Source organism: Xiphophorus couchianus, chromosome 8, assembly GCF_001444195.1.
Source record: "Xiphophorus couchianus chromosome 8, X_couchianus-1.0, whole genome shotgun sequence".
In the NCBI taxonomy this organism is placed as follows: Eukaryota; Metazoa; Chordata; class Actinopteri; order Cyprinodontiformes; family Poeciliidae; genus Xiphophorus; species Xiphophorus couchianus.
Window position 1 is genome coordinate 9360030 of NC_040235.1, and position 26285 is coordinate 9386314.

Sequence of the window (26285 nt, forward strand, 5' to 3'; positions counted from 1 at the left end):
TACTGTAATACTATGTACTATACCCATAATGCAATGCAAATTAGAGTGACTACTTGTAAAGATGTCTTATGGTAGTTTTACTGGGCATTTTGTGGTATTTAACTGTAGAAAATACAGCAAAGGCTAACAGTGCAGGCTCGCTGAACTACGAGTGGCGTGATGTGAGAAAACTTTGGTTAAAAAACTGAGAAATATCCCTTTGATTCAGGAAATTTTCAGTATTTAGTAACCCAGAAGCTTGTGGCGCCCCCTGTTATCCTGCGGCCCTGGAAAGTGAGCCATATGGACCCATATGAGAATGCCAGTGAATTCAGATCTAAATAAAGCATGCCTTTTCTTCCGCCTTTATACTTCCCTCTACAGCTCTGCACAAACAGCCCGCAAATTTGATGTGCTAAACTTCCTCCTTGAAGGCTCGCGCGCACACTTGTCAAAGCGCATCCTCCCAACCCCCTCCCTCTGCTGCTTGCTGCTCTGCCTCTCGGTCTGTTCCTTTAAAAACCAGCAAGCCCACGCCTCGAAAAGCGGCTTGTTCCGGCTTGCCCCTGTACATATCTTTTATCCTTGCTCGCCACATGAAAATAGTGCCCCCCTCGATAGCTGCGCACCACCATCTATCTGTGCTAGGCCCACGAACGACATTCTCATCCATTAGCTCGGAGTATGAATGATGCGTAGCCGCGCAGCAGCAGCAGCGGCGGCTCCGTGCCAGTGCAGCCCGATGCTGCTGGTGGTGGAGAGTCTGAAGCGCAGCTCTGGCACCATCACCGCAGGCGGAGCGATACCATCATCTCCTCTCAGCGTTGGTTTGTGAAGCATAGGGTGTGTGGCTCAGAGTACCTGAGCTTCCGTCACGCGCGGTGGGAAATACGTGCAGAGGAGCGCAACTGGACCAGATAGCGCGCCTACTTGTAGCAAATGCGCTGATATGCGTTACCAGATCATTCTAGCGCCAGGAAGCATCCATCTGCTGCTGCTATTTTGAAACTGATGAAGATTTTTTTGTTGTTGTTGTGGGTGACCAGGAAATGTTTACTCTGATGTTTTGGTGTGCTTGAGGTAAGTGACTTGCGGAGCGCTACTTTCTCTTGTTGCTCAGATAGAGATGATGCTTTTGTACTTCGGTTGTTTTTCAAACAGATCTGAGGCATAACACCTGCACTGTTTTTCCTTAATTGGTGCTGGTAGGTTTTTTTTTATATGGAGAATGAAGAAATTTAAAATGTGAAAGCAAAGTAAACCTAAAGAAGAGCTTGTGAAATGGAGGTGGAGATAAGGGTGCATAGCTCCCGAGTATTCAACAAACTGTGAAATCCTCTGAATAACAACACTGTTGCTCTGAGCAGTTTTAAAATGCAAACCTGCAAGGGCAAGTGTGAGATGTAGCAATCTCATCATAAAGTTAAATTTTGCTGCAGCATGCCCCGTTGCAGGTTACTGTATAACCAGCTGATTTTCAGATGCATGGAAGCAACTTCACATTTTGGTATTCTTACACAGGGTTATCATCAGTCCTTTCTGCTATTTCTTGTGTAAGAATTATGTCATGCAACACAAAGCATTTTTAAGTGAGCATTTTGTGATTTGTATGATTGTCCCCACACTCATAGCCACAAATTGGGGCTACAGGGTCAACAACTATGTAATCACACAGTTATCACAGTACACCTTCAATTGTACTGTACTCCAAACAACAAGCAAGCACACGGAGAAAATGTGCTCTTTATTCACACCAGTAAATTTGTCAAAGTGGTTGATTATCTGTGCCTCATGAGAGTCTTTCATACATTTAGTATTAAAGTTTAGCTTTTCGCATTATTGTGTACCTCCTGTTGCTTCCTGAATTACTTAGAAGATCAACTTTGATGGCGGCATGGGGGAAACTTGTTTCAGAGCTAACTGATTTTTTTATAGCTCTGTGGTTGTAGGTGTGGCGTGGGTGTGAGGTTTCAGTCTTGTGTTATGGTGGTGCTTTTTTGCCATGATTCTGATTGTAGCTCATGGTGTTGAGTGGGATGATGGAAGAAATTGTAAAGCCTTTTCGAAATATTGACTTTTGAAAATGATAAAAGTCTTGACTGATGACAAATATTTAGATTTTTTACCAAACAGACGCTTACCAAAGAAATAGTTTCAAAATTGAAACTTTCAAATTGAAAGTGATTTTCATCTGAAAATGTAGAGACACCACTTCCCAAAACTCCAGTTCTCAGGGGCTGGCTTTCTGCAAATTTTAGGTGTATCCCTTCTCTAAGACCCCTGAATGTAATGGCCACATTGTCTCCTCACCATGCACTTTAGTTCTACAGAGTCCTTCTAGTGATGTGTTTGTTGTAGGACATCAACTCTTGAGAACTGGAATTTGCAGAACCTTAGATTCAGTAGGACCAGCTGAACTTTCATCATGTCTATGGAACAATGTATCAGAGTTGCTAAGGGGCTATTGAGAGGTTAGCTTACCAGTCTGCTTTTGTTTTGTGGATAACTAATAACATGTTCCTCGACATATGTTATTAGGGAGTTCTACAGAGGTTGGTTTTAACGGCTACCTGATCAGGAGCGTTGTCTGTATCCCAGACACAAAGTCAAGTTTAATTTTAGTAAAGGCTAAATTCTGGTCACCAGTCCTGTTTGTAGTGTTCATAAACAGAATATTAAGGTTTTGTCGTGGACAGGAGGGCATTTGGTTGGAGAACCTCAGCGTCTCATCTTTGCTTTTTGCAGATGATATGGTTCTTTTGTCTACTTTAATGTGCACTGGAGCAGATTGCATCTGAGCTTGTAGTGCCGAGGATGGAATCAGTTCCTCTTAGTCTAAGGCCATGGTTCTCAACCAGTGACATTCTGGGTTGCGGGTCTTTCTCTTCCTCGCATGAAGTGGAGTTCAGGTGTTTTGGAGCATGGTTAGATGCTCCAAAAGAACATTTAACCATGCTCTTTCGGAAAGAGCATGGTTCGATGAATGCTGGCATCATCTGCGGGTTGGAACGAGAACCTTCTTGCAATGAGGAAACAGTGCCAAAGTACAGCAAAATTATTTCTCCTATTGTTTTTCCTGAGACACTTCCCAAAACTGGGCTCCCAAATGTTGAAAAGTGTCTCATAAGAATCTGTTTTTGTGGTAAACAGCGTTAGTCTAGTTTTGCAATTACATATAGACTACACAGGCATGACAACAGTCCTCTCTTTCAGGAGCATATAACATTTGGTGGCATAATTTTATTTCTCTTTCTCTGTGTACTTGTATTTGTTTTATAACAACAACTGCTTTTGACTGGTGTTGATGCTGAAAACACTTTATGATACTTTATTGTATTTTGAGACTAACACTTTCTGCTACTGCAGATGGAAACTTTAAGAATTGTGCTTGTTAGTCTTGATGGGTTCGTGTTTTACTAAATTTTAAGCCACAAATGAAATAACAGTAAGAGCTCGTTCCTTGATTTAAATAAAGTGTATGTTGTTTAACATAAAACAATTTGAATGTTCTTTTTCCAACAAAGATGTGCTCAGTATTCTCTCCCTCATGCAATTCCTCTGCTGTTGCAGGGTTGCTGCAGAGGTAACTGTGTCATCTCACTTCACTGAGTTCACAGAAATGCCAAAATGGAGTCAAAGTTAAAATTTTATGACACAGACAACTGTCTGCCTGTAACCCAGAGTCAGTAGACAAGCGGGCAGTTCAGTCACCACAAAATTCTGCTGTCTGTCTATTTTTCAGCCAAGCAAATATATGAGTAATACCAACAGCTTCTTATCCAAAGGAATATGAGTGAATGTTTCTGATTTGAAGTGACCATTTTAGCTTGAGTTTAACATATTTGAGAAGATGAGTGAAAATGTGAGATTTTTCTTTTAGTTCTAAGATTTAAAAAAAATTACACCCCAACTACAGAATAAGTCATCAGTATTTCTTTTATTATTGTTATTATTTAAAAAAACAACAACTCTAAATTAATGTAAAATACATATAAAACAAATGTTTTGAAGTGCAAATTACAGATATGTTCAGACTATCAACCAGTTAAATAAACCTCAGCTATCCTGACTTTCGGGTGGTGGGAAAACATTCCTGCCTGGGATTCCAGTTTAGGACTGAGTAGATTCAGTGTTAAGGCTTCCACTGTGCAGCTCCCTGTTCAGACCAATTAAACAAAAAACATTCTTTTGACTTGACAGGCTTTTTAGGACACATAGGCATTAAGTTCCTGTATTAGCAAATGTTTTTCCATCTACTCATGTACTACACCCACTTAATTTTGTTTATGGTATTGGAGGAAGGGGCTGAATTATAGTTATAACTGTAAAGAGGCAAGGTAAATCGTGGACTAGTTTCCATCACAGGACTTTTAAACTCACCCTTTGGGGCAAGAAGATTTTACTCTAGGAATAATCTATATTTAACTCCATACACCTTCCCTTTAACTCTAACCAGCTACCCTGTTCCTGTTAAAGTAAAGCTTCCCCGCAGCATGATACTACCAGCACCATGTGTCAAAGTGCTCAGACTGGTGTACAGTATTTGTTTATTGCTTTCTGAATCAACTCTCTTTACTAATTATGTTATTTCTAAAGAAATTGGTAGCAGTGGATTTTACTTTAGCAGTGTCAAAGTAATTGGGCTAAAACCTTGTATAATTTCCACTTCCCCTCTCAATTTTGCCATTTGTGTGTGTTAATTACAGTAAACTGCATTAAAATTTGCGGCGGTTATGTGACCAAATTTAAAAAAAAATAAATAAATTTCAACATGTTGAATATTTTTGTATTTCTTCAGTTCAAGTGACAAAAAGTGATCTATTAAACCTCACTTCTGTCGCCATCTGAGATTTGCCAGAGGAAACCCCAGATGCCTCTCGGGAAGATTGGAGGGGGATGAAGTGAAGACTCAGCTATCCTGAGCCAAATGATCGCCAGCCAACTCTTGGCTGTAAAGACACAATATAGCTGGAGCCCACTCAGCAGAGTGGGTGCATTAGAATGCACCTGCAAATGCTTTTCTTTGAACAATTTCAGTAACATAATCAGCCAATTTGCTGTATTGCAATGCAAATGTCACGTCCTCAGGAGTTTTTAAACCAACTGGCCTGAATTGCAACACTCAGGTCGATTTCCTGGTTTTTAAATAATCTCTGTGGATCTTGATAAGGAAGTTGTGGTTTGCTGCTGGTATAATGCACACACCCACTTTTCGTGTCACAAGACTGAAAGTTTTCACGAGGCTTATTCTGACATTTCCTACTTTATAAGACATTGATGAAATAATGGAACCCTTCAGAAAAATATGCGATTCTGTGCTTCATTTAAAGTGAATATGTGAGTCAGAGATACAGAGAAATAGACAGTGGTCCAGATTTGTGTGTGGTGCCCTGAAGAGGCAGCACAATGGAGGAAAAATAGGTGGGTGCCAATGTGAACACCCACTCCTCCTCCGCTTCCAGGGTGCACCACTCCCTAAATCTGCCAGAACACGCGCAGAAACTTTAACAGTAAAACTCCCCACCCACAGCAGTTCTCCCCCAAAGCCCCCCTCTTTATTTTCCCGAGCTAGTTCTGTCACATGAGGGTGAGCTCACGAGGGGTTCAGCACCTTGTGGGCTTCGGTGTTATATTTGGGCTCCTCGCGGAAGGGAAATATGACGCGCGCGGATAGAGCGGAGCTGTCCACGCGGGCCACCGAGCCAGCGCTGGCGTGCCGAGGTGCCAAGTGTTCTGGAGGTGCGTATATAGTGCCATCGTCAAAAAAAAAAAAAATCTTTGCAAAATATTATGTAGCTATTAGCATAAACACGAAGAAAATCTATACACGTTTCGTTACGTTTTGGACACGGGTTTCGTGAAGTGGGACAGTGCACAAGCTTAACTTCGCAATTTCCTCGATTTTCATTTCTAGTCTTTTAGCTAAATATTTGGAAAGCTTTTTATTATCGACGAACCAACACTGACATGCATTACAAAAGAAAATCCCACCTAAGTCCTGGAACGATAAAAACCGGTTACGTCAGTCGTTCAGGTGCGCGCCTCCTCCTCTCTTTCAACTTTCATTCTCTCTACGTTCACGCGCGCTTCTTATTTTACTGGGCAAACGTCGCTGTAAACAGTTTGAGGTTGTTTTTGGCTTACTTTGTCATCTGCTCCACGAGGAGCACCAGCTGCGTGGGTTTGGTGAGCAGTTTGAGCAGATGTTATGGACTATGAAAGCAACAGGTGCGGTTCACAGTCTGCGCCCGTGGTCCAGAAAGAGCAACTGTTCATGATGGCGCTTAAAAGCTGCTGAGCTGTTTTTATGAATGTTTTTATTTTTTGGATGAAGTCGTTTGCAGGAGGTCAGTATCCACTTACATTAAGTGTTGTTATGAAAGAAGAGATTAAAATGACTAAATGGTTAATATTTATATATATATATATATATTTTATTTGTGAATGAAAGCAAGCCTTTTAAAAGTGCACAGTCATGAGCCCAGGGGTGCTCATGTTAGACACTTAAAGCTCCTTGGACATTAATTTTTCATTATTAGATTATTATTTCTACATGCTAGACAACTGTGATGACGCAAATGGCTTTAAAGATGCTCATGTTGAGTATTTTGCAGTGATTTTATATATATATATATACAGTATATATCCCATAGTAAGAGAATGTTTTACCCCATTGACTCCAATCTTAGCTGTTTCTTTTAATATGCACAATAATAAAGTGAAATCTATTTCCACTGACCCATTTACAGTATGCTGCAATAAAGAACATATTGCCATATCAGCTTATTAGCCTTTTTTTTTTTTTACAATAATCAATATTTTATTGGGATATTACTGTGTAAACACATAGTCTTTATAGAAAATATATTTCAAGAGATATTTAATTCAGTTTGTATAATGTTTGTATAGTTTTGACAAGTACAATTCATATTAAGTATGCAAAGACTTGACAAGCAGTCCTGCCAATACTGATTTGCCAGATTATAAAAAATCTATTTTAACCAAAGAAGTCAATACCAACAGCATCAATCAGATAAAGTACAGTACATCTTGCTCCATTAAAGTTATTTTGTGAAGACAAAGCAAATGCACAAAAGAGAAACAAATGAGTTTGCGCAAGAACATAGAAAATCACTAAACAGAATGTGCCATAAAGGAAATGGAACAAATCATTTTTTTTAACAGACTGTCACTATATTCTGCACAGTGAAATAAATATTTTTTTGAAAAATGCAGCAAATTCATAGCTTAAATCCTCACTTGCTCATTAGAAAAAGTCATCATGTTGCACTTTCCAATGCTAAATGATCCAGAGGTTTCAATTAATGTGTTCTCATTTCTTTAAATAAATAAATAAATAGCACAATAAAATACAATTGCATTTTATATTTTCAGTTTTGTCCGGACGGCATAGATAGAGTAGTGTCTTCTGTCAAATGTCAGGATATCATAAAGCTGTCTCAGCTCTTGATGCAACACAAGCAGGAAGAGGCGCCTAAGAAATCAGTTTGAGTCTTTCGCCTGTCCTTGAACCTGCATCCAAAATTATCCATGGTAACCAATTGTTGTTATGGGTGACAGGAGGAAGTTATTTTCATTCACAGGGTTCAACTCAAATATGCTTCAGGAAATGTTTTGCAGCATTTTGTTGTCTGGGCACTTCATTGCTATGGAAACAATCAAAAACAAAACACAGCAAACTTACTTTCTGGTATTAAAAACTTGTTTTAGAGACATTAGCAGGAGGCTGTAGGCATTGTTGTAGAGCGTGTAAGAGCCGTGTCACTTTCAAGTACTCGCCACTCTGTGCTTCCTCATCTGGCTGCTCTCTGATTTTCCATACATCAAAAAAGTTATAATTCTTTCCATTAAAATAGTTATATATGTGTATATATATATATATAATCCAAATATCTTCTTAGTGTTAAAATGACGTAAAGATAAAAATCTCCAGGTTGCACTTCTTTAAGTTCTCGTTTTGGAAAAATCTGATTTAATTTTACCTGCAAGAGGCTTTTTTTTCATGTTCTTACTCACTGTGATGGTTTTGTTTTTATGATGTATCTAACATTGAACTTGTTTAGTCTTACTTCGCTTAGGAGGACCAAGGACAGTGTGATCCTGAGAACTGTCACTTGTTCTACACACACACACACACACCCACACACACACACACACACACACACATGCCCACACGCACAATGGCTTTGAATGGAACATAGGAAGTGTTTGGAAACCACTGACATAAACAGATGGCACAGCATGTAAAATTTCCCTCAAACAGGACTCTGATAATCGTTTAGTCCTGCGCGTCTTCCTGCATTTTTCTGTCATCGGTTTGCTGCTGTATTCTGATTCAGTTTGCATCCAGCACTCACAAGACAGGAGAAGATAGTGTATTTATAAAATGCAAAGTGGATGATCGTGTCTCACCAATCCCACACTTCTAATCACTCTGGACTCAATCTCAGGCATTTATTTTTGGGTTTTCTTGCAGGTAATTGCTTCCTCTGGATTCAAGATGAAAATGTTAATGCATTTTAAACTCTGTTAAGAAAGAAAGCAGCTGTGTCCTTTATGCTTGTTGTGTTTCAATAACGGGCTGTTTTAAGCAGAATTTACATGTGAATGGTGCATGTTCAGAATGTCCTTTAGTGCATTATTTGTTGGAAAATTGGTAACTTGCTGTGTGAGCATGCGAGAAATTTTTTAAAATAACTCAACATTAATGCTTCACAATTGTTGCACTTAAAATCAATATCCTGACATAATCTGGAAAAGTGACCTAATGAAACTTAGAATCTTAACTTAAACTTATTTGCTGCATTCCCCAGCGTTTTCGTTGGCACTGGCAAAAGCGTGCTGTGGCCAGGGCTCGTGACATGCATTCCCCCTGAGCTTGGTGACGCCTCCTTCAGCAGCACGGTGGCAGGATGCCGGTGCAGGCAGCCCAGTGGACAGAGTTTCTGTCCTGTCCCATCTGCTACAATGAGTTTGACAGCAGCGGCCACCAGCCCATCAGCTTGGGCTGCTCCCACACGGTGTGCAAAACGTGCCTGCACAAACTGCACCGCAAGGCCTGCCCCTTCGATCAGACGCCCATCAGCACGGACATCGACCTGCTGCCGGTCAACTGCGCCCTGCTGCAGCTGGTTGGAGCACAGGTGAGGTTGTCCAAAAGAGCTTTGGTCTACATGAGTGATTTTCAGATGCTTAGCCTTTCAAGTTAAGCATCTTATGCACTTCTTGTATCTTAAAGGTCCCAGATGTTCCTCCTGTGAGTCTGAGCAGTGCAGCATATGTTGAGCACTATGACCTCTGCCGACTGTGTGTAGAAGAGCTGGCTCTCTACCTGAAACCTATCAGTGGTGCCAAAGGTACTGAATGTTTTCATGCATATCTAACATCATCAGTAGAATCTTCTTGAAAAGAAACAGCTGCATTTGTACCAAAATTAGATCACAATGTATGTTGTTCCACTGGATTTTACTTAGAAGTATTAGAGTAAAGGGTGCTGAATATATATACATGCCACAAGTTTCAGATTCCTATTTGTAAAGAACTTTGAAATTGACAAGACAGACTTCAGTTGAGGTCTCAGTTTTGTTAAAAAGCTGATAAGGATGGTAAAATGGGTTAACAAGCCCAGCTGTCCACATTTTTGCTTATGGGAATTTATGGGGAACGATGTATTTTTGGGCTAAAAAGGAACAATAATTGGACTATCTGAAATAGCCATAAAATATATCCATGGAAGTTCAGTGTTGGAGGGAAATGATAGCACACTTGAACATTTGCCATAGAGAATTAATCTTTTCATATTCAGCCTGCGGAGGCTGCTTGTAAAAGTTGGCATTCATACTTTCACACATCTCATGATGCTAGAAGCTTCTGTACTGTTTTGGTGCTTTGGGAACATTCAGCTTTATTTGAAAACACATCATCAAAAGTGAGACACACCAGTGGCTTCATGTTATTATTTGGATACTTGAGACTTGATGATGTTATGGCTCTTAAGAGCCTGAGAAACAAAGTGCATATTAATTTAGATTAGCTCAGTGAAATTAAAAACCGTTTTGACTGAGACAACTTGTAGCAGATGTGCACTCAACAGTTTTTCACATGCAATCTGCAGGTGTGGCGAACTTGAGTCCGAGCGTGCTCAGTAGGCCCATGCAGAGAAAGCTGGTTACTCTGGTGAACTGTCAGCTGGTAGAAGAGGAGGGTCGTGTGCGGGCGGTCCGGGCAGCCCGCTCACTGGGGGAACGGACTGTAACCGAACTCATCCTGCAGCACCAGAACCCCCAGCAGCTCTCTGCTAACCTCTGGGCAGCGGTGAGGGCGCGGGGCTGCCAGTTTTTGGGTCCTGGTGAGTGTGTGTGTGTCATGGTACATTTTATTGACATGAGAAAATCAATTTGAATTGGGTTTTCTCAAAACAACATATTGTTAGCTGGTTAACTCCCATCATGTGTTGCTACACATGGATTTTGGAAGGGAAGTTAAAATACTAATGTCTACTCTGTCATTCACTTGGCTCTGACACAGGGGAATATTTGTTGCTACTGCAGCTAATTATCAGATAAGCTCCAGGTAAGAATATTTGGGGAAAGCAGTCATTGATATAAGTTTATAATATAATCTGAGGATTCTACTATCAGAGGACAAAGTAATAAAAGCATTAGAGCATCACATTATCTTACTTCATGCTTTCAAATACAATTATACTTCAAATGGAGAAACCTTTCTCAGATAGAAGTTAAAAGTGCTCATACAATTTTCTTTTGTGCTGCCAGTAAACTGTGAGACAGCCATTTTGCATATTTCCTTTAGAAAGGACTTTCTTCAAGAAAACAGTCAGTTTCTTTCTCTTTAAACAATAAACAGTTGAAAGCTGTGTCTCTGTACTGCCAGATCTAAATTAAGATAGTTTCCCTTGTCCATTCTTAGTTTTTAATCTCTATTTTTTGTGTTTGAATATTGATAAGTATTCTCATATGAAAGTATGTGTTTTGTTGATAAGTTTCCTTTGAAATTGTCTAAATTACTTGTTGTGCATCACCTCATTCAACTGTCAGCTGGTATTGGTACCTGGTGTCCTGTGATGATTACTCATAGGGCAGATTCTGACTGGGAACAAGTTTCTCATCTTGATAACATAATGAGTTGAAAAGTCTGAGGACACCTGCTTGGTTTTGTTTTGAATGTTCTTTTGTCTCTCTTTACTCATGTAGAAATATCAAGTATTTATTGTTGTCACACATTTATGTAATCTTTGCAACTTCAGCTGTGAGTCAGTGCATCTGTCCTGAACATCTCTCTCTAATTCTCTTCTCATCAGCAATGCAAGAAGATGCACTGAAGCTGGTTTTACTAGCTTTGGAGGATGGTTCTGCTCTGTCTAGGAAGGTGCTGGTTTTGTTTGTGGTCCAGAAGCTTGAGGCCCGGTTCCCCCAGGCATCCAAAACCAGCATAGGCCACGTGGTGCAGCTGCTGTACAGGGCCTCCTGCTTTAAGGTACGGAAAAATAAAAAAATAAAAACTACAGTGAAAGATACAGAAAAAATATTAAATATGTGAGCACAAACAATAAGCTGCACTCTTGAGATGTCTATTTCAATAAAAATAACAAGGACACCACAGTTTTTTTGAATGGAAGACGCTCTTTTGTAATTCTTCCCCTTAGGATTCAGCTTTTCGGAGCTGTTTCCAATTTCAACACAATGTTTTGCCATACAAGGATACAGAAAAACCATTGACTAAAATAGTCTTTCAAAATTTAGGTGAATACCCCAGTTTTTTAAATCAAATTTCTTCATACTAAATCACATGAAATTCTACTATTAGGAAGCATTCATTTGCAATCAGGATATGAGTTTCTGTAGATAAACCTTTGGTGTGTGTATTTCTAGAACTGTTATCTGATGACCGACGTGTTTGGCAGGGCAGAAATGCCAGCTACCCGTTCATGACATAACCTCAGACTATATTTGCGCCTCGCTGCCTCGTCTGGCAGGGCGGAGACAGATGGTAATGAGATACAGAGGCAGAGAGATGCACGCACCTAATTGCTGGGAAAAAATGGACAGGGGTGCAACTGGATCGCAGAAGCAATCCGATTGTGTTTTGGTTTTTGTTAAATGATGCCTGGCGGGGGAGTGTTCTGGTGTCTTATGATGATTACTCATAGGGCAGATTCTGAGAAGGGGAGAGTCCCTTCGTGTGATCAGAATTTGAGTTTGTGAGTCTGAGGACACCATAAACAAACACACATGTGATTTCTCTGACATTTACTTAAATGCCTTGGATTGCTTCTGAATTTTCAATTTGTTATATATAACCACTTCAGTTCCCCTTTTTCCAGCTGTGTGTGCAAAGCCTGACAAAAAATAATAACTGTGGTTCTCTTTTTCCCTCACAACATTCTGTGTTCTTACCATCAGGTGACTAAGCGGGATGAGGATTCCTCCCTAATGCAGCTGAAGGAGGAGTTTCGAACGTATGAGGCGCTAAGGAGAGAACATGACGCTCAGATTGTCCACATTGCCATGGAGGCAGGCCTTCGAATTTCTCCTGAGCAGTGGTCCTCTCTCTTATATGGAGACCTAGTCCACAAATCACACATGCAGTCCATAATTGACAAGGTAATATTATTGTTGATATCTCTAACAAGACTGAAGATGATGCATGTATTTATCTGCACATTGGCAGATGTGTAAAACATTTTCAATAAATAAATAAATAAGCCTTAGACTATTAAAAATGAATGAAAATGCAACATTTAATGTGTGTATCATATCAGTTATACCTTTGCTTTGTTATAGGACAGCACTGAGTCTTCTAACATGATGTTTTATAGAGAGAGAGAGGGACATTTTGAAATCTTTCTCGTCTCCCAAGCTTCAGAGTCCTCTCTTGTGTTTTCCTCTCTTCAGCTCACCCAACAGGTTTCCCTTACCTTAGGATTTAGGTCTGGGTGTGTTAATTATCTCATGCACACTAACATGGATCCACAGACTGTTAGAAAAGAAACATCCCCACATCATCATCTGGATGTGTGATGAAAAATCATCACACATCCTTCACCTTGCCTAATGAGATGCTTTTCCAGATATTCTTTCATTCATTCATTCATTCATTCCAGGCCCACATGAAATGTCTGTGACTTTATCGTCAAAGCATGTGGTTCCAGTTTAAGTCACCACAGCTTTTAAACTCCACATCTTTATTTTTGTGATGGGAGGACCGCAAAGGTATTTTCTAGGCTACCATCTAAATAAACGTTTCACAGGCAGCTATTCTAATGGTTGTTATCTAGACATAGTTGAAGCCTACTGCAGTTCTGTAGCGGTTTTTTTTCCTCATACAGTCCATATTATTGTATGTGGTGGTAATATAAATTTGGATCCTTATTAAAAAATTGCATTGCAGTTCCAGTAACTTTAACCTTACTAATTATTGATCTGGGGAAAGTTTCTGTTTTCCTATAGCCTTTTCCCATGAACATGAATCATTTTCACTTAAACTTTATGTGAGATTATGCCACTGAAATAAAATATTTCTTGTAAGACTTTCCATTCATTTTGATGATGGCAGTGTGGTCATACTTGCTGTAGACTGTCCGCAACACACACATTTGACCCCTCTTTTAAAGACATCCTTTCTTTGTTTTATCCTTTGTGCTGCAGTTGCAGTCTCCAGAATCATTTGCAAAGAGCGTTCAGGAACTGACTATTGTTCTGCAGAGGACGGGAGACCCAGCCAACCTCACAAGCCTTAGACCACACCTAGAGCTACTGGCCAACATAGACCACAACCCAGGTACTTTCCCCTTTTCAGATGTTTACAACTTATTTTTTCTTCAAAAAATGAAACGCTTGAAATTTCTTTCTCTGATCCTCTACAATTTAGTTAATATCTAATAAAAAAAACAAATGACAAAAAATACAGTTTGTCTGTTTAAGCTTTAGATATATTTAGTCAGCATTTATTTTTGAATACTGTATCACTAAGGTAGCTTCAGAAATTTGATCATTACTTTAATCATGAATGCAGATTCCTGGCCTGGTTAATAATAAAGGGCAAGATTTGTAATCTGCAGTTTACATCTTAACCACACATTCAACAAAGGCTGACCTTTGACACTTTCAATAAAAAGAAAAGATCTTGTTGACATTTGGAGCCGACGTGCATTTCCTCAACTCTAGACTTCTAGCTTTAACCTCAAACAAAGTAGATTTTCCAGTTTTCAGGGTTTTATCATTTTATCTTGTATTGTGCCTTCTCAATATGTAGTTTAATATTTATCGTAATTCTTTTTGTATTTTACAAACATTCTCTTAGAGCCCTTATTTTCTAAACCAATCAAACATTAATCTGTCTTCAGATGCCCCTCCGCCGTCCTGGGCAGAGCTGGAAAGCGTGATGCTGGCTGTAAAGCTGGTGGTTCATGGACTGGTGGAGTTCATACAGAACTTCAGCAAAAAGAGCCATGAAACTCCACAGGTACGCTGATACACCAGATTGATGCCATTGTGCTTTTAATGTCTCCTCGCTGCTGACTGGAGCACACTTTGTTCCTCCTAGTTGAAGGAAATGAAACAATTTCTGGTAACAAACAGCACAGGTGTTGGTTATTATTGTGCAAAAACAACACAGTAATTATAAACAGGAAATGGCACCGATGTGACTCAGATGTTACTGTATTCTTTATAAATATATGCACTGTGCCTTGACTGTAAGGATGCTGGTCAGGTACAGTCTTTTAAAGTATGGAAATATGTGGAATTTGCTTTTGTGACTCTTCCGGGTTTGAATAAGTAATGAAAATAACAAAATCTCTAAATAGTACAATTCTGCTTACATTAACATTTGTTTGGCATTCTTTATGTCTAAATTTCCAAATTTAAACTGGATTTATTTTATGAAACAGTTTTATTGGTTTTGTTTTTCAGATTACAGCAGAAACAGTTTTTCTCCCCGACATTTTAGCTTTTCTTCACATTTGTCTTTAAGCTAATGGTTTGGATGTAACCACATTTTTTCAAAAAGGGCAGAAAGGAGCTTAGATGTGAAAAAAGAATAATAATTTTACAAGGCTGCTGTTTTTGAGTTACTGAAAGAGAGAACCCATTAATAAACATCCAGTAATTAATTTTTTAAGGGGTAATTGGCTGTTTTTGTTGGCAGAAGTAGCTGCTGAGGTCAGATCTTTAGGCAGAAATATGTGTGATTTTAAAACTGGGTGATATCAGTGAGACTTCTTTTTTTACAAACAAAATAAAAGTATCAAAATTGTCCAATCTGCTTTAAGGAATCTGTTGAGGATACTTTGTGTTACAAGTTTATAAATGAAGTTGATTTAGCTCGTACAAAATGGATTTGTACTCAAATGTTTAGAAAATCTTAGAAAAATAAATCTTCAAAAGTGTGGAATTCCAAAATGGCAAATGTGCAGAAACCATATATGTTTATCAGTATTAATTTGTTGTAAGATGTAGTTTTTGTTTTGTCGTTTTGCATGCTGCAGCCCCAGGCCAACAGCAAATATAAGACCAGCATGTGCAGAGATCTTCGTCAGCAGGGAGGCTGTCCCAGAGGAACCAGCTGTACATTTGCGCACACACAAGATGAGCTGGAGAAGTGAGATCTCACAAAGGCAGCAATTTCACTTTCATTGCATGCACTGTATATTTTTATGTACAAAAAAAACAATAACATTGTTCTCCTTCTCTGCACAGATTCAGACTGAGGAACAAGAAGAGCGGTAGCGTGGTCCGGCCATTCTCTTTAGCCAGCAAAGGCCTCAAAGATGCAGAAGAAAACATGGAGGAAGCTTCCAGCATGACACACCCGCTGCTGATCTCTAGAGGGTCAGGCAGTGTGGAAGAACTGAAAAGAGCTTTGACGAATGGAACCAGTGGGGCTAACGGGCCTAACAGAACCAAATCAGGGTCCACAGAGCTGTACGAATATTACTCTACCAGTTTCTTAATGAATGAACATGCAAGTCGATGTGGAGATAATCTCATATTCATTTTTTATGTTCTTGTGTTCTTTTTGATCATTAGGAAGCCCATGTCCCCTCCCAGGACTCCAGTCAGCCACTCTTCAGCTTCCTCTCCTTTGAGTTCTGCAGGTGGTGCTGATGTCAGCGCTCCTCTTGCTCGACATGGTCAGTTCATCATCTCCTCTCCTCACCCTTCTCAGGCATCAGAGCTATACTACCAGGAACCTCACCCTGGTTATGACACGGGGCACTTTCAGCCAAACTGTGAGCCATTCTTCAAATAAATAAATAAATTAATTAATATGTATTCCTACTACTGCTTTTAAAGAGATCAACCATTTCATGCCTTCTTTCCAGCAGGTTCTTACTATCCATCTGCTCTTCACCCTCCTCACAAATCCTGCATGGCTCGGTTCCTTCGGTCCTCCAATGTCCAGGAATCCTCGCTGCCGCCTTCGTCTGGCATTTCCTCTTACCACAATGACCACCAGGCTCCTCACCCAGCCTCATCCCCTTCATCAGGGTTTCCCCCTAGAGACCAGATGGGAGCCCCCACCTTCCATCCCCATCCAGGACAGGGTCAATACAGACATTTGGCTCCTGTGCATGGTGTTTATGCTCCTCTTTATGACAGCAGGAGAGTATGGAGGCCTCAGGTGAGACTTAATTTGTTATCACACCAACATTAGAATCCTGTACACGTATTTTCAAATATTGTTCAAATATTTTATTCATAATCTGCCTCCAAGAAGGCAGGCCATTTTTTAATATTTTATATTGAGTGGTCTTGAACAGTAGTTCTTAGGGGTTTATGACCCCTAATATTTATTTCTTGGATTTTGCTGCTTTTCACCCATTTTGCCATGGACCAGTGGTGAATAAAAGAAGTGTCAGGAGAAGATCCTTTGTCTTTGAGAAATGGATGAAATGCTTCAGTCCTACGTTAATAATTTACCGGATTCCTACTGGCTTCTTAGCCGTCATGTTATAATATTACCACTTCAGGGGCCACATTTGTACTTAGATGTTTCCTTGTATTTTTAAGAATATGGGATTTTTCTGCACTTCTACCATCATTATTAATTTTAGTTTTAGAGGAAGCGACAGTATTCCATAATACTTTTGTATTATGGAATACATTCTCTTATGAATCCTGCATAAGAGGATTCATATTTAGAGTTTTCTACTGCAAATAGAAAACTCTCAATCTTAAAAGCAATGATGTGCAAAATGCAGTACCTATTTTGCACATCATTCTAAATGAGTGCTGTGTGCTCTGCTCTGCGTGAGTCCTTATCTGACTACTAAAAAATTACATTATAAACTCGGTGACCTGCTTGAGGTTTTCTTCTTGTCGTCCCTAAATAAAATGCGACAGCTTCTTTTTGACAGTGTGACAAATACAGTACATTAAGCATTTTAGCTATAGCTTAAAGAACTCAAAACTCCCCTCAGCCCATCAGCAACAATTATGCACAATTTGGAGGTATGTGCAACTCTGATCAGCTGGAAAGCCTTTTCAACTGGAATCAGAGTGCATGCCAATCCTGAAATGTAAAACATTCTTGAGGGTCTGGGGGTGGATTGTTTTTTGCAGGTCCTTCTGAGTTTGATTTGAAATATTAAGATTAATTTATTTGCATTGATATGTAGATGGTACTGTGCATGCAAGATATGAAAACATCAGTAAAGCTCCTGTAAAAATTCATTTTGGAAATGAATACTTGATGCGTCCGTTTTTCACATCCTTAGATATTGAAATGAATACTTACTAAATTATAAACAAACAAGTAAGAAATACATCTTTGGAAGGTAATTTTATTCTTTCTGTTCATGATGTAGGAAACACGTTTATTAATTTTGGATCAAGCTTCAGTGTTTTTATTTACTACCAGATTTTGCTAAGCTGAAATACATTGGTAGACAAACAATGACATGATTGTTATTTCATTAAAGTATTTGAGTTACTCAACTGTGCAGTATAATTTCTTCACTTTGTCTCAGTACACGAATCAAAACAAGTCACACTTTATTTAGTCTAAAAATCTGTGCATCGTGATAGAAGAGTGTCCTGTTTGTTTTTCCCATCTATGTGTCTAAAATGAATCAGATAGTGACATGGGTATCCTATTGATCAAAGTCCAAAGATGCATAACTTTGATGCATACCGTAGTAATTAGTCTCTGTTAGGTTGTAACCTTTGGAAGGAGGTCAGTTAAGCTTTAAACCATCTTGGGAGCAGTGCACTGAGGAGTGTTCAGGCAGTACATTATGAATGAGCTGCCACTGCTACTACCGAGTATGTCATGCAGCACCTCGACATGAAGGCAGGAAAAGATAATGAACAACCATGTTTTCACCGTTCGCTCTAATGCCCCATTATGTGCAAGTAGCACCAGTCTGTTCTTTTAATGCAGTTCTAGTCTGGTTGGAAGGGGGTGTTAAAAAAGCATCAAAAGAATTTCTGTTAATATTCTCTTTGCTTTGCAAAGTTTTCTGCTGTATGTCCATAAAATGTTTCTTCTCTTGACTGTAAGAGCTTTAGATTAGAAGTGAAAGGATCAAACAGAACATAAAACATTCTTCTGAAAAAGAACTGGTCCAAAGAAAAAAATTGAAAGAACTTCAGAAAACATTGAGAAAAATTGATATTGACAACTTTAAGTGAGGACATAGAGTCCTGCTCCTTGGAAACTTTTGTGTAGTAATGTTCAACTTGATTATTGTGTAACTTGTCTAATGATTGCCATTGTAGCTGTACCACAGAGAGGACGCCAGGAGTAACTCACTGCCTCCAGAAGTTCTTCACTCCTCTGTCTACCAGCCTCCACTCAGGGAGCGATTCAACTCTCTAGATAGTAACTACTGCTCTGGAGCGGAGCACCGTGCTGGGCTGCACAGGGTATGTTAAATAATTCACATGATGGCCAGTATAAATCGTCACTTCAGTCTGGTCTCAGAAATGTGTGCTCACTTATCAGAGTCCACTGTTACTTCTGCTCCACATGAATCCATTGTTGATTCACGGGTGATGCTGTAACCCCAAGGCTTAATTATCTTATTCTTCATTAGTCTCTTTCAGTTAATCAGTAACTCTACAACTCTATTAAAATTCTTTCAATCAGAAATTATAAAGTCAGACCCACACATTGCTGCAGTTGGTGGTCGACAAGACGGTGTTGTAGGGTTCACTGGTGAAGCTACATTTCTGTGTCAGGAGGAAGAGAAGTGAGTGGGTGAAGCAGAGACGTATCTGGGTGAGAAGTGGGAGGACCACAGAGTGGGCTGGAGCCACATGCTGCAGAAATGTGACTGAAAGGGAAAGGTAGAGATGAGTTGGTAAATGGATGTAAGAAAACTGAAAACACAAACAGAAAAAGAGAAATTTGCAGTAAATCTGTTCACTGTCAGATTGCAATTAATTTATAAAATGCTTTTAGGGAACTTATTGCATATTATATATATGCAATAATAGTGAGACACAACAATCCTTAAAACTGGTTCAGACAAATTTATATAAACAAGAGAATAAAAGTGATGCATTAAAAACATAATCACCTATAATGTGACTTTAATCTAAACTGAATCTGCATTAAATATACATCTAAAAATACAAAGAGCTAAATGATGCTTGCTTTGCATCACTTTGCTGTCAACATGTTGAAATATGAGTTTCATTACAATTATGCAAATATATATTCTCGGTTCTCACTCATCTCTTCACTATGTTTCCTGTCTGATCTGCTGCTGCTTCAGGACTATGGACGGGTTCCCCTGGGATATGAGGATCTATTTAGACAGAAGCAGGAACACTGGACTCACATCCACCACCATCACAATCCCAACAGGCCCTCCCAGTCTTCCCCCATATTCACCACTGATTTTGGAGCAGAGGTAGGAATCAGATGCCTGTGATATAAAAAGACATTTAACATGAGTATTAGTATGACCATTTCAATGCACAATGTATGAACAAGATGACCAGTCTTTTGGTCAAATATTTATACATTTTACTATTTCAAATGTGATTGTATTTAACTACTGCCTTGTGAAACGTGCACTTGCTGCTCCCCCCAATGCTACTTAAGAGGGAGGTGGTTGCCTAGCAACTGTGCAGGCAGATATCATAGCAATGCACGGTCCTGGTGTATGTGTGGGTGTGTGTGCATCTGTGAGAGAGCAGAGACTTCTCCGAGCAGTGACTCAGGCATTCAGATGAATAAAGCTTTGTTTAACAGCTTATGGGATGGATTTTTTGTGAACACACACTGTAAAATGGGACAGTTACTAAACCAGTGGCAGGTTTTCAAATGTCAATTCAAATTAGACAAATTGAGTTACCTCTGGTTGTCTTACAAAGAAAAAGTTAATTGAATTTCTGTCCATAGTCACCTTAATGCAACAGACAACTGTGCTTTTCAGTTGTTCTCACTTGTTAAGTTTAATATTAAAGTTCCAAACATTATTTAAAATTAGGCTTCCGATATTTTACAGCAAAGCATTGTCATAGTTCAGCAGATCAGCACTTTCAGCAAGGTGTACAAGTTTTAGAATTTGTAAAGCAGGACTGTCTGTGTTTGTGCAATTACTCCCCCCTCTGGAAGCAGGAGTAATTGCACAAATTTTTAAAAATAAAAACAGAAATTTCCACAATTCCAGGCACATGCTCATAGTTTAGAAGTATTCATACCTCTTTATTAATCACCACAGACTACAATAAATTTCATGGTTAGTTATAGCTATTTATAGCTAGCAGGATAATTCAAAGTAGAGCATAAATGTGAAACAGGAATGTGACAGTTCAGGATTTACATTTTTTTAATTATTTGCATTGTATGTGATTTTGTTTCTCAATTTTTCTCTTATAGCATGTAGAAAGCAGTGGAGGTCAGTGTATGGGATGTAGGTTCAGGGGCGAGGACAGTTTGGCCCGTTACTCTCCGTGGTCCTGCGGTTCTGCCGGGCCCAGCCTTAGCCCCTTTGAGCCTGAACCTCTCAAACACACCCCAGCTCACTCCCATTCCCACTCGGAGCATCTGGTGAGATTTTCTTCACAATGCAGAAAGCTAGTCCTGATTTAATGCATCTAGATAAAATCTACACTTGAATTCTAAAATTTTAAATTGTGCTCCTGTGTTTGTTGTTCAGGAAGTAGACTGTATTGAAGGAGGCCAAGGTGTTGTTAGCGGCACAGGAAAACGATGGCCGCACTCATTGGATCACTACCGACGTTTGAAAGAGGAAGATCCAATTATTCCCTTCAGTGAGGCGCCCATCATCTCAAAGTGGGGTGCCATTTCTAGGGCATCACGCACAGGTTATCATACCACTGACCCCGTCCAAGCTACGGCCTGCCAAGGTAGCGCCAGCACCACAGCAATAAACTTCAAAGGTGACGAGAAACATGAGAGTTGTCGAAAGGAAACAAAGAAATTTCAAATTTGGTCACTTTAAGTGACTTGGTTTTGATATAATCTTGCTGATCGGAACCAGCCAGTTGTTCTTTAGGACAGTTCATGTACTGTTAACTATAGATATTACACATACAATATTTATCATGATATTTATCATGGTATTATTTTTCTCATAATTTTCTGACAGATTACAACCACCACTTTGATCACAGCGACTATAGGTGGAGCTCCAGAGGATCAGACTCCTCTAGCCACTCCAGTTTCCTCGAGAGGTATGGCATTTCAACACTTTGTCAGCTGCTCTTGCAAAGAAAACAAAATGTTAGATTTGTTTTATGCAAATGTCAGGGATGCATACATCTCCAAATCAAGACATCTGGCCAAATCAGATCAGTGTTTCTATACTCAGAATATCAACCTTTTTTAAAGGTCACCTGTAATAAAAAGAATGGTGAGAAAATGATCACAAGAAACTAAAGAAGCCCTGTGAGGTTGTTTTGAGTCACATGAAGAGGAAGAGATTCTATGACTGAATGTGTGTGTCTTTGCCTGCCTTTCCTGTCCCATACTATTAAGGTCTTAATTTGGCCTTTTAACAATTGGCTTAAATTTCACAATCTTTCAACTGATGCTAAACATGTTTTAAAAAACCCTACAAAAAGAAGACATACTTTTTGGGGAAAGAAAATTGATAGTGTTTGCATTTGTTTGCATTAGTGAGCATCTTTGTGCAACGGAGCTGAATGGCCATCGAACTTCAATAAGCAGTGGAGAGAAAATTGTGTTGGACCACCTGCAAGCCCATCAGACAACCTTCCAACGGGATCAAAACCGAACAGAAAGCGAATCTGACCCGGATCGAGACATTGAGCTTGAACTGCGAGCGCTTGACATGGAGGATTCAGAGCACCATGGGATCAAGTCTCAGGTTAGCCTGGGTGCTTAGTCTGCTGAACATTAGCCTATTAGCTAAACTGGGTACTTTTACTGTGTCTCATAAGAAGCCATGTTAACTCTAAAGGAGCTGCAAAGATCCATGGCTCAGGTGGGAGAATTATTATGGTCATGCATTCCACAAATTCGACCTTTATGAAAGAGTGGCAATAAGAAAGCCTCTGAAGAAAGCCGAATACTGACAAATCTGGCAAGATAACTTTCTAAAAGCTGCAAAAGACTTAAGCCTGGGATGTATTTTAACCTTGCAGATGGAAAATAACTCTAAACATACAGCCAGTGATACAATGAAAATGGTACAATTAAAGTGCACCTTTGTCAGTACAAATACATGGCACTCCTTTAAAATGTTCTTTCCAAAAAAGGTTAAACATGTAGCCATTTTCTTCCATTTTAGCATTATCTTTTACTTTGTGTTTATCACATAAAATACAAACAATTTGTTATCCGATTTGTGTTATCACATTCTTGATCCGAGGATGATGAATGTGGATATGTTGTCAAGGCATTGTCTATTAAGCTTCACGTTGCCTTGATGAATGTATGTTATTGTTTTTAAATGAAGAAATGAAAATTAAAATCTAAACCTGAGTAGGTTCATTTGTGTTTTGATCTTTCCCTCTTAGGAGTGTTTAGATCTGTCCAACCCCGAGTCTCAGGATGCTTCCCACCTCCTCCCACCTCCCTGCTCATCTCCTCTGTGCTCCTCCCCTGTAGAGGAGCACACCCAGTCAGAAAGTCTACTGACAGAGAAAATGGATCCACTCCAGCTAAAAAAGATGGCCTTTAGGTAAAATCGCAACAGAAGTACCCTTAAGGCACATGCTATAAGACTAAGCAAAAATCTACAGCTGTTTTAAACCTGTCATCTTCCCTTGCCTCCTTCTTTTCTTCAATTCTGCTTTTTTGAATTTGGGATTCTCTAGGAAATCTCTGTCCCCTATAGTGCTGGGATCAGGCAGTCTGGGCATCAGTAAGCTGGTGCTACAAACCGGACCTCCACAACTACGCGACTCCTCCACCAGGACTCATCCTGAGACGCCTGGGAAGGAGATGCTGCTCAATTGAAGCTAAAGGAACACACAATCTGTCCTGCACTGATCAAGAGCTGAGTCACTTCTTCTCAAACAAGAATCTTTTACAACAGGGAATTCTTTTCTTTTTTTTTTCCCAATTTGAATAGGTGAAGGTGTTTTTTGACATCTAACCAATCACCTAACAGAACCTTTGACATGCAGTGATTTAAGTGACTGAAGCCAATGATCTTCCAGAGCTTCACTCGTGGACTTGGGGGACTAAATTTGTTATGCTCCAGTAAATTCTACATCCAATAACAGGTCATGTTTTCACCACATTTTTCAATGTGTGGTTGCTTTTTAGCGTGTGCCTTTGAAGAGTTACTTCCCGTAAAAGCAGGCATCAATGAGAATTTAGGATCTGTACAGCTTCTTGTAGGATAATTTATTCACTTTTAAATCTTGAAACGTTGGTCAGTTATTTTCTGCCTTTTTTCAGTATTTCCTTATATTTTGTGTTTGCTCTCTCTCTCTGGACAGCTTCATGTGGTCACAGCTTTGGGCCATTTGGCAAAGTGGCCTTTTTACGTTTTTCGGTGTCTCTTTGTTCCATAGTATGCCTTATTTCAAAGGAAGGGATAGAAAACATAACAAGACGTGCTGTGAAACAGACTGTTTCAGGAGATACTAACTATCCACAGTTATAACCCTCTAAGGACTTTTTCAACAAAACTATTAATAAACTGTTATTGAGCACATAGAAAACACTTTATCTCAACATACAAACCCTGCAGAAAGGGTTTTCCTTGCAAAGATTTATATTTATTTGAAGGATTCTTTTTATCTTTGCGCCTGTAGTTTTTATCCTCAGCTAGTTGATCCCATCAGATCATAGCCTAACTAGTGCATTATGCATTTATAATTTCTAACAAGTGAAACAGAAATTCTAAATTGCACTCTGTTATTTTTAATATTAAAAAATAATTCACAAAAAACAATTGGGCTGAACAGATCAGATTTCAGATTGAGGGTATTTCTGAACATTTGAGAAAGTACACATAGCTAATTTAGCCAATATTTAAAGAACAGAGAGAAAATCTGAAATCCACTGATAACATGACTTTTAATGAGTCATAAGATATCTATACAGACCTCTGACTGTCACAGGACACAGTGCCTGTCAAAAACCCCATTTGCATATATTCTTTGATGGTTGTAGGTTACATAGTTTAATTTAAGTCATGTTTATCTTTCTTTTTGTAGAAGTTCTTTACAATTACTTTTTTTTTCAATGTTAGCATTCATGCACTTATAAACAAGGACATTGGTTTGCTTTTGAAGCAGAAATGATCATTTAAGTAAACATAAAGCAGTCAAATGCACAAAGAAACTGTGCAGAGAAACAATAGCTCAAACTGTCCTTGATTTTTTTTTTTAAATCAACCTCCTTATAGAGTTGTTGATTTTGCTCTTGAAATTATTTATAAAAAATGCTCATTTTGTAACCCAGTCCATTTTATCTGCTGTCTGTACAATAGTCACAATTTGTGCTGGATGTTTTTAAAGGTGAAGTCAACAAAAGGAGAGGAACTCCACCAGTTGTTTATCACTGTTTGCAATCACTGTTTAACTTCTCCAAAACATTTGGATTATTCTTGTTTTAGTGATGCTAACTTCTGTGAAGTTGTACGTTAAGGTATTTTTGTATCTGGATCTTTGTTTTTCATGTTTCCTCTTTTGTCGATTGCTGGCTTTAAGGTCGGTTCGCTATGACCTACTTTACTGGAGTTAACAGTTGACTTCCATACACCGAGACCCCCCTCAAGATAAGATAAGATAAGATTTATTTGTCATTGTCATCAACAGATTACAACGAGATTGAGATTTGCTCGACTCGAGTTAAGATGCAGGTTATGTGTATATACGTAATATACAAAGATAAAGAAATGAGTAATACAAAATGAGAAATAAATAGACATCAGAAGATGGTTGCAGCACCTGGAGGTGTCGCAACAGAATTTACATTTATAACAAAGTGGTGTCAAGAGCAGAAGTTCTTATGCCTTTGAATTTAGTGCCATCATTGCCATCGGGTAAAAACTGTTTTTTAGGCGATTTGTCTGTTTAAATTATTTCTGAAGGGAATTAAGTGAAATTATATTAGAAATGTTTCAGGCTTTGGTAGTAATTTCCTCTGATGTTCTCACTTTTACAGTGTGGGCCAGAAGTTTAAGTCATCAATCACTGATTTATTTTGGACTTTTATTGATGCATTTCAAGAGTTTCTACTGTGGACATTTGAACTAATAATTTCAACTAATTATAAAAACACATATTTGGTGCAGGACCTTTAGTTTAAGCCATATAAGTTCAAAATTAGATCTACAAGATGTGAGAGATCTCACATCTTTAAATTTATCTGGTAGGATAAATTTTGCATGTCTCACATATGTAACTGTTAGGCAGTTTGAGCTTAACTTATCTAAATGTTTAGCCACTCTTCTTATGAGAAACTGTATTCAGAATTCAGAAACTGTAATTTTATTTTAAACCACAGTTCAAAATTTTCCTGGTTGAGATCAGACCAGAAACTTAATGTTAGCTTGTTTTATCCATTCTACAAACAATTTTACTCCATGTTTCAAAGCAGTTAACTGTGACCCAAAATGTTAAGGCAGATGAAAAAAACATCATTTTTGAAGTAGTTTTGGAATGGATAGGTCAGAGTAATATTTAGTTTGTTTACAAGGGCTTAAACTAAACTTGATTGACAGTTAGTAGATTTTACTTTAGAGCCTAATCAGTGGCAGAAAACATCTAAGTTGAATAATTTCTGATAAGAATAACCAGCTTCTACTTGTTCAACTTACTAGAGTACTCTTTAAGTTTAACCCTGATTGCTCTTGAGGAAAT

At 38.9% G+C, this 26285-nt stretch overlaps 1 protein-coding gene across 5 annotated transcripts; it reads left to right on the forward strand.

Annotated features, from left to right (window-relative positions):
* Positions 1-613: 613 nt before the first annotated feature.
* On the forward strand, positions 614-24803 carry rc3h2 (ring finger and CCCH-type domains 2). Of its 5 annotated transcripts, none has more exons than XM_028025226.1 (20): positions 614-1059; positions 8814-9143; positions 9239-9356; positions 10115-10348; positions 11321-11496; positions 12423-12623; positions 13668-13800; positions 14366-14484; positions 15509-15621; positions 15720-15944; positions 16050-16252; positions 16346-16644; positions 18744-18890; positions 19745-19882; positions 20857-21027; positions 21137-21347; positions 21590-21674; positions 22120-22330; positions 22983-23146; positions 23283-24803. In XM_028025226.1, the coding sequence occupies exons 2-20, from the start codon at positions 8913-8915 to the stop codon at positions 23422-23424; spliced, it is 3321 nt and encodes a 1106-aa protein (XP_027881027.1). In that variant the 5' UTR covers positions 614-1059; positions 8814-8912; the 3' UTR covers positions 23425-24803. The 5 variants fall into 5 exon arrangements, with proteins under 5 accessions (XP_027881027.1, XP_027881022.1, XP_027881026.1 ...); XM_028025221.1 differs by having other exon boundaries at positions 615-1059; positions 21137-21380; XM_028025225.1 differs by having other exon boundaries at positions 615-1059; positions 16349-16644; positions 21137-21380.
* Positions 24804-26285: the final 1482 nt, after the last annotated feature.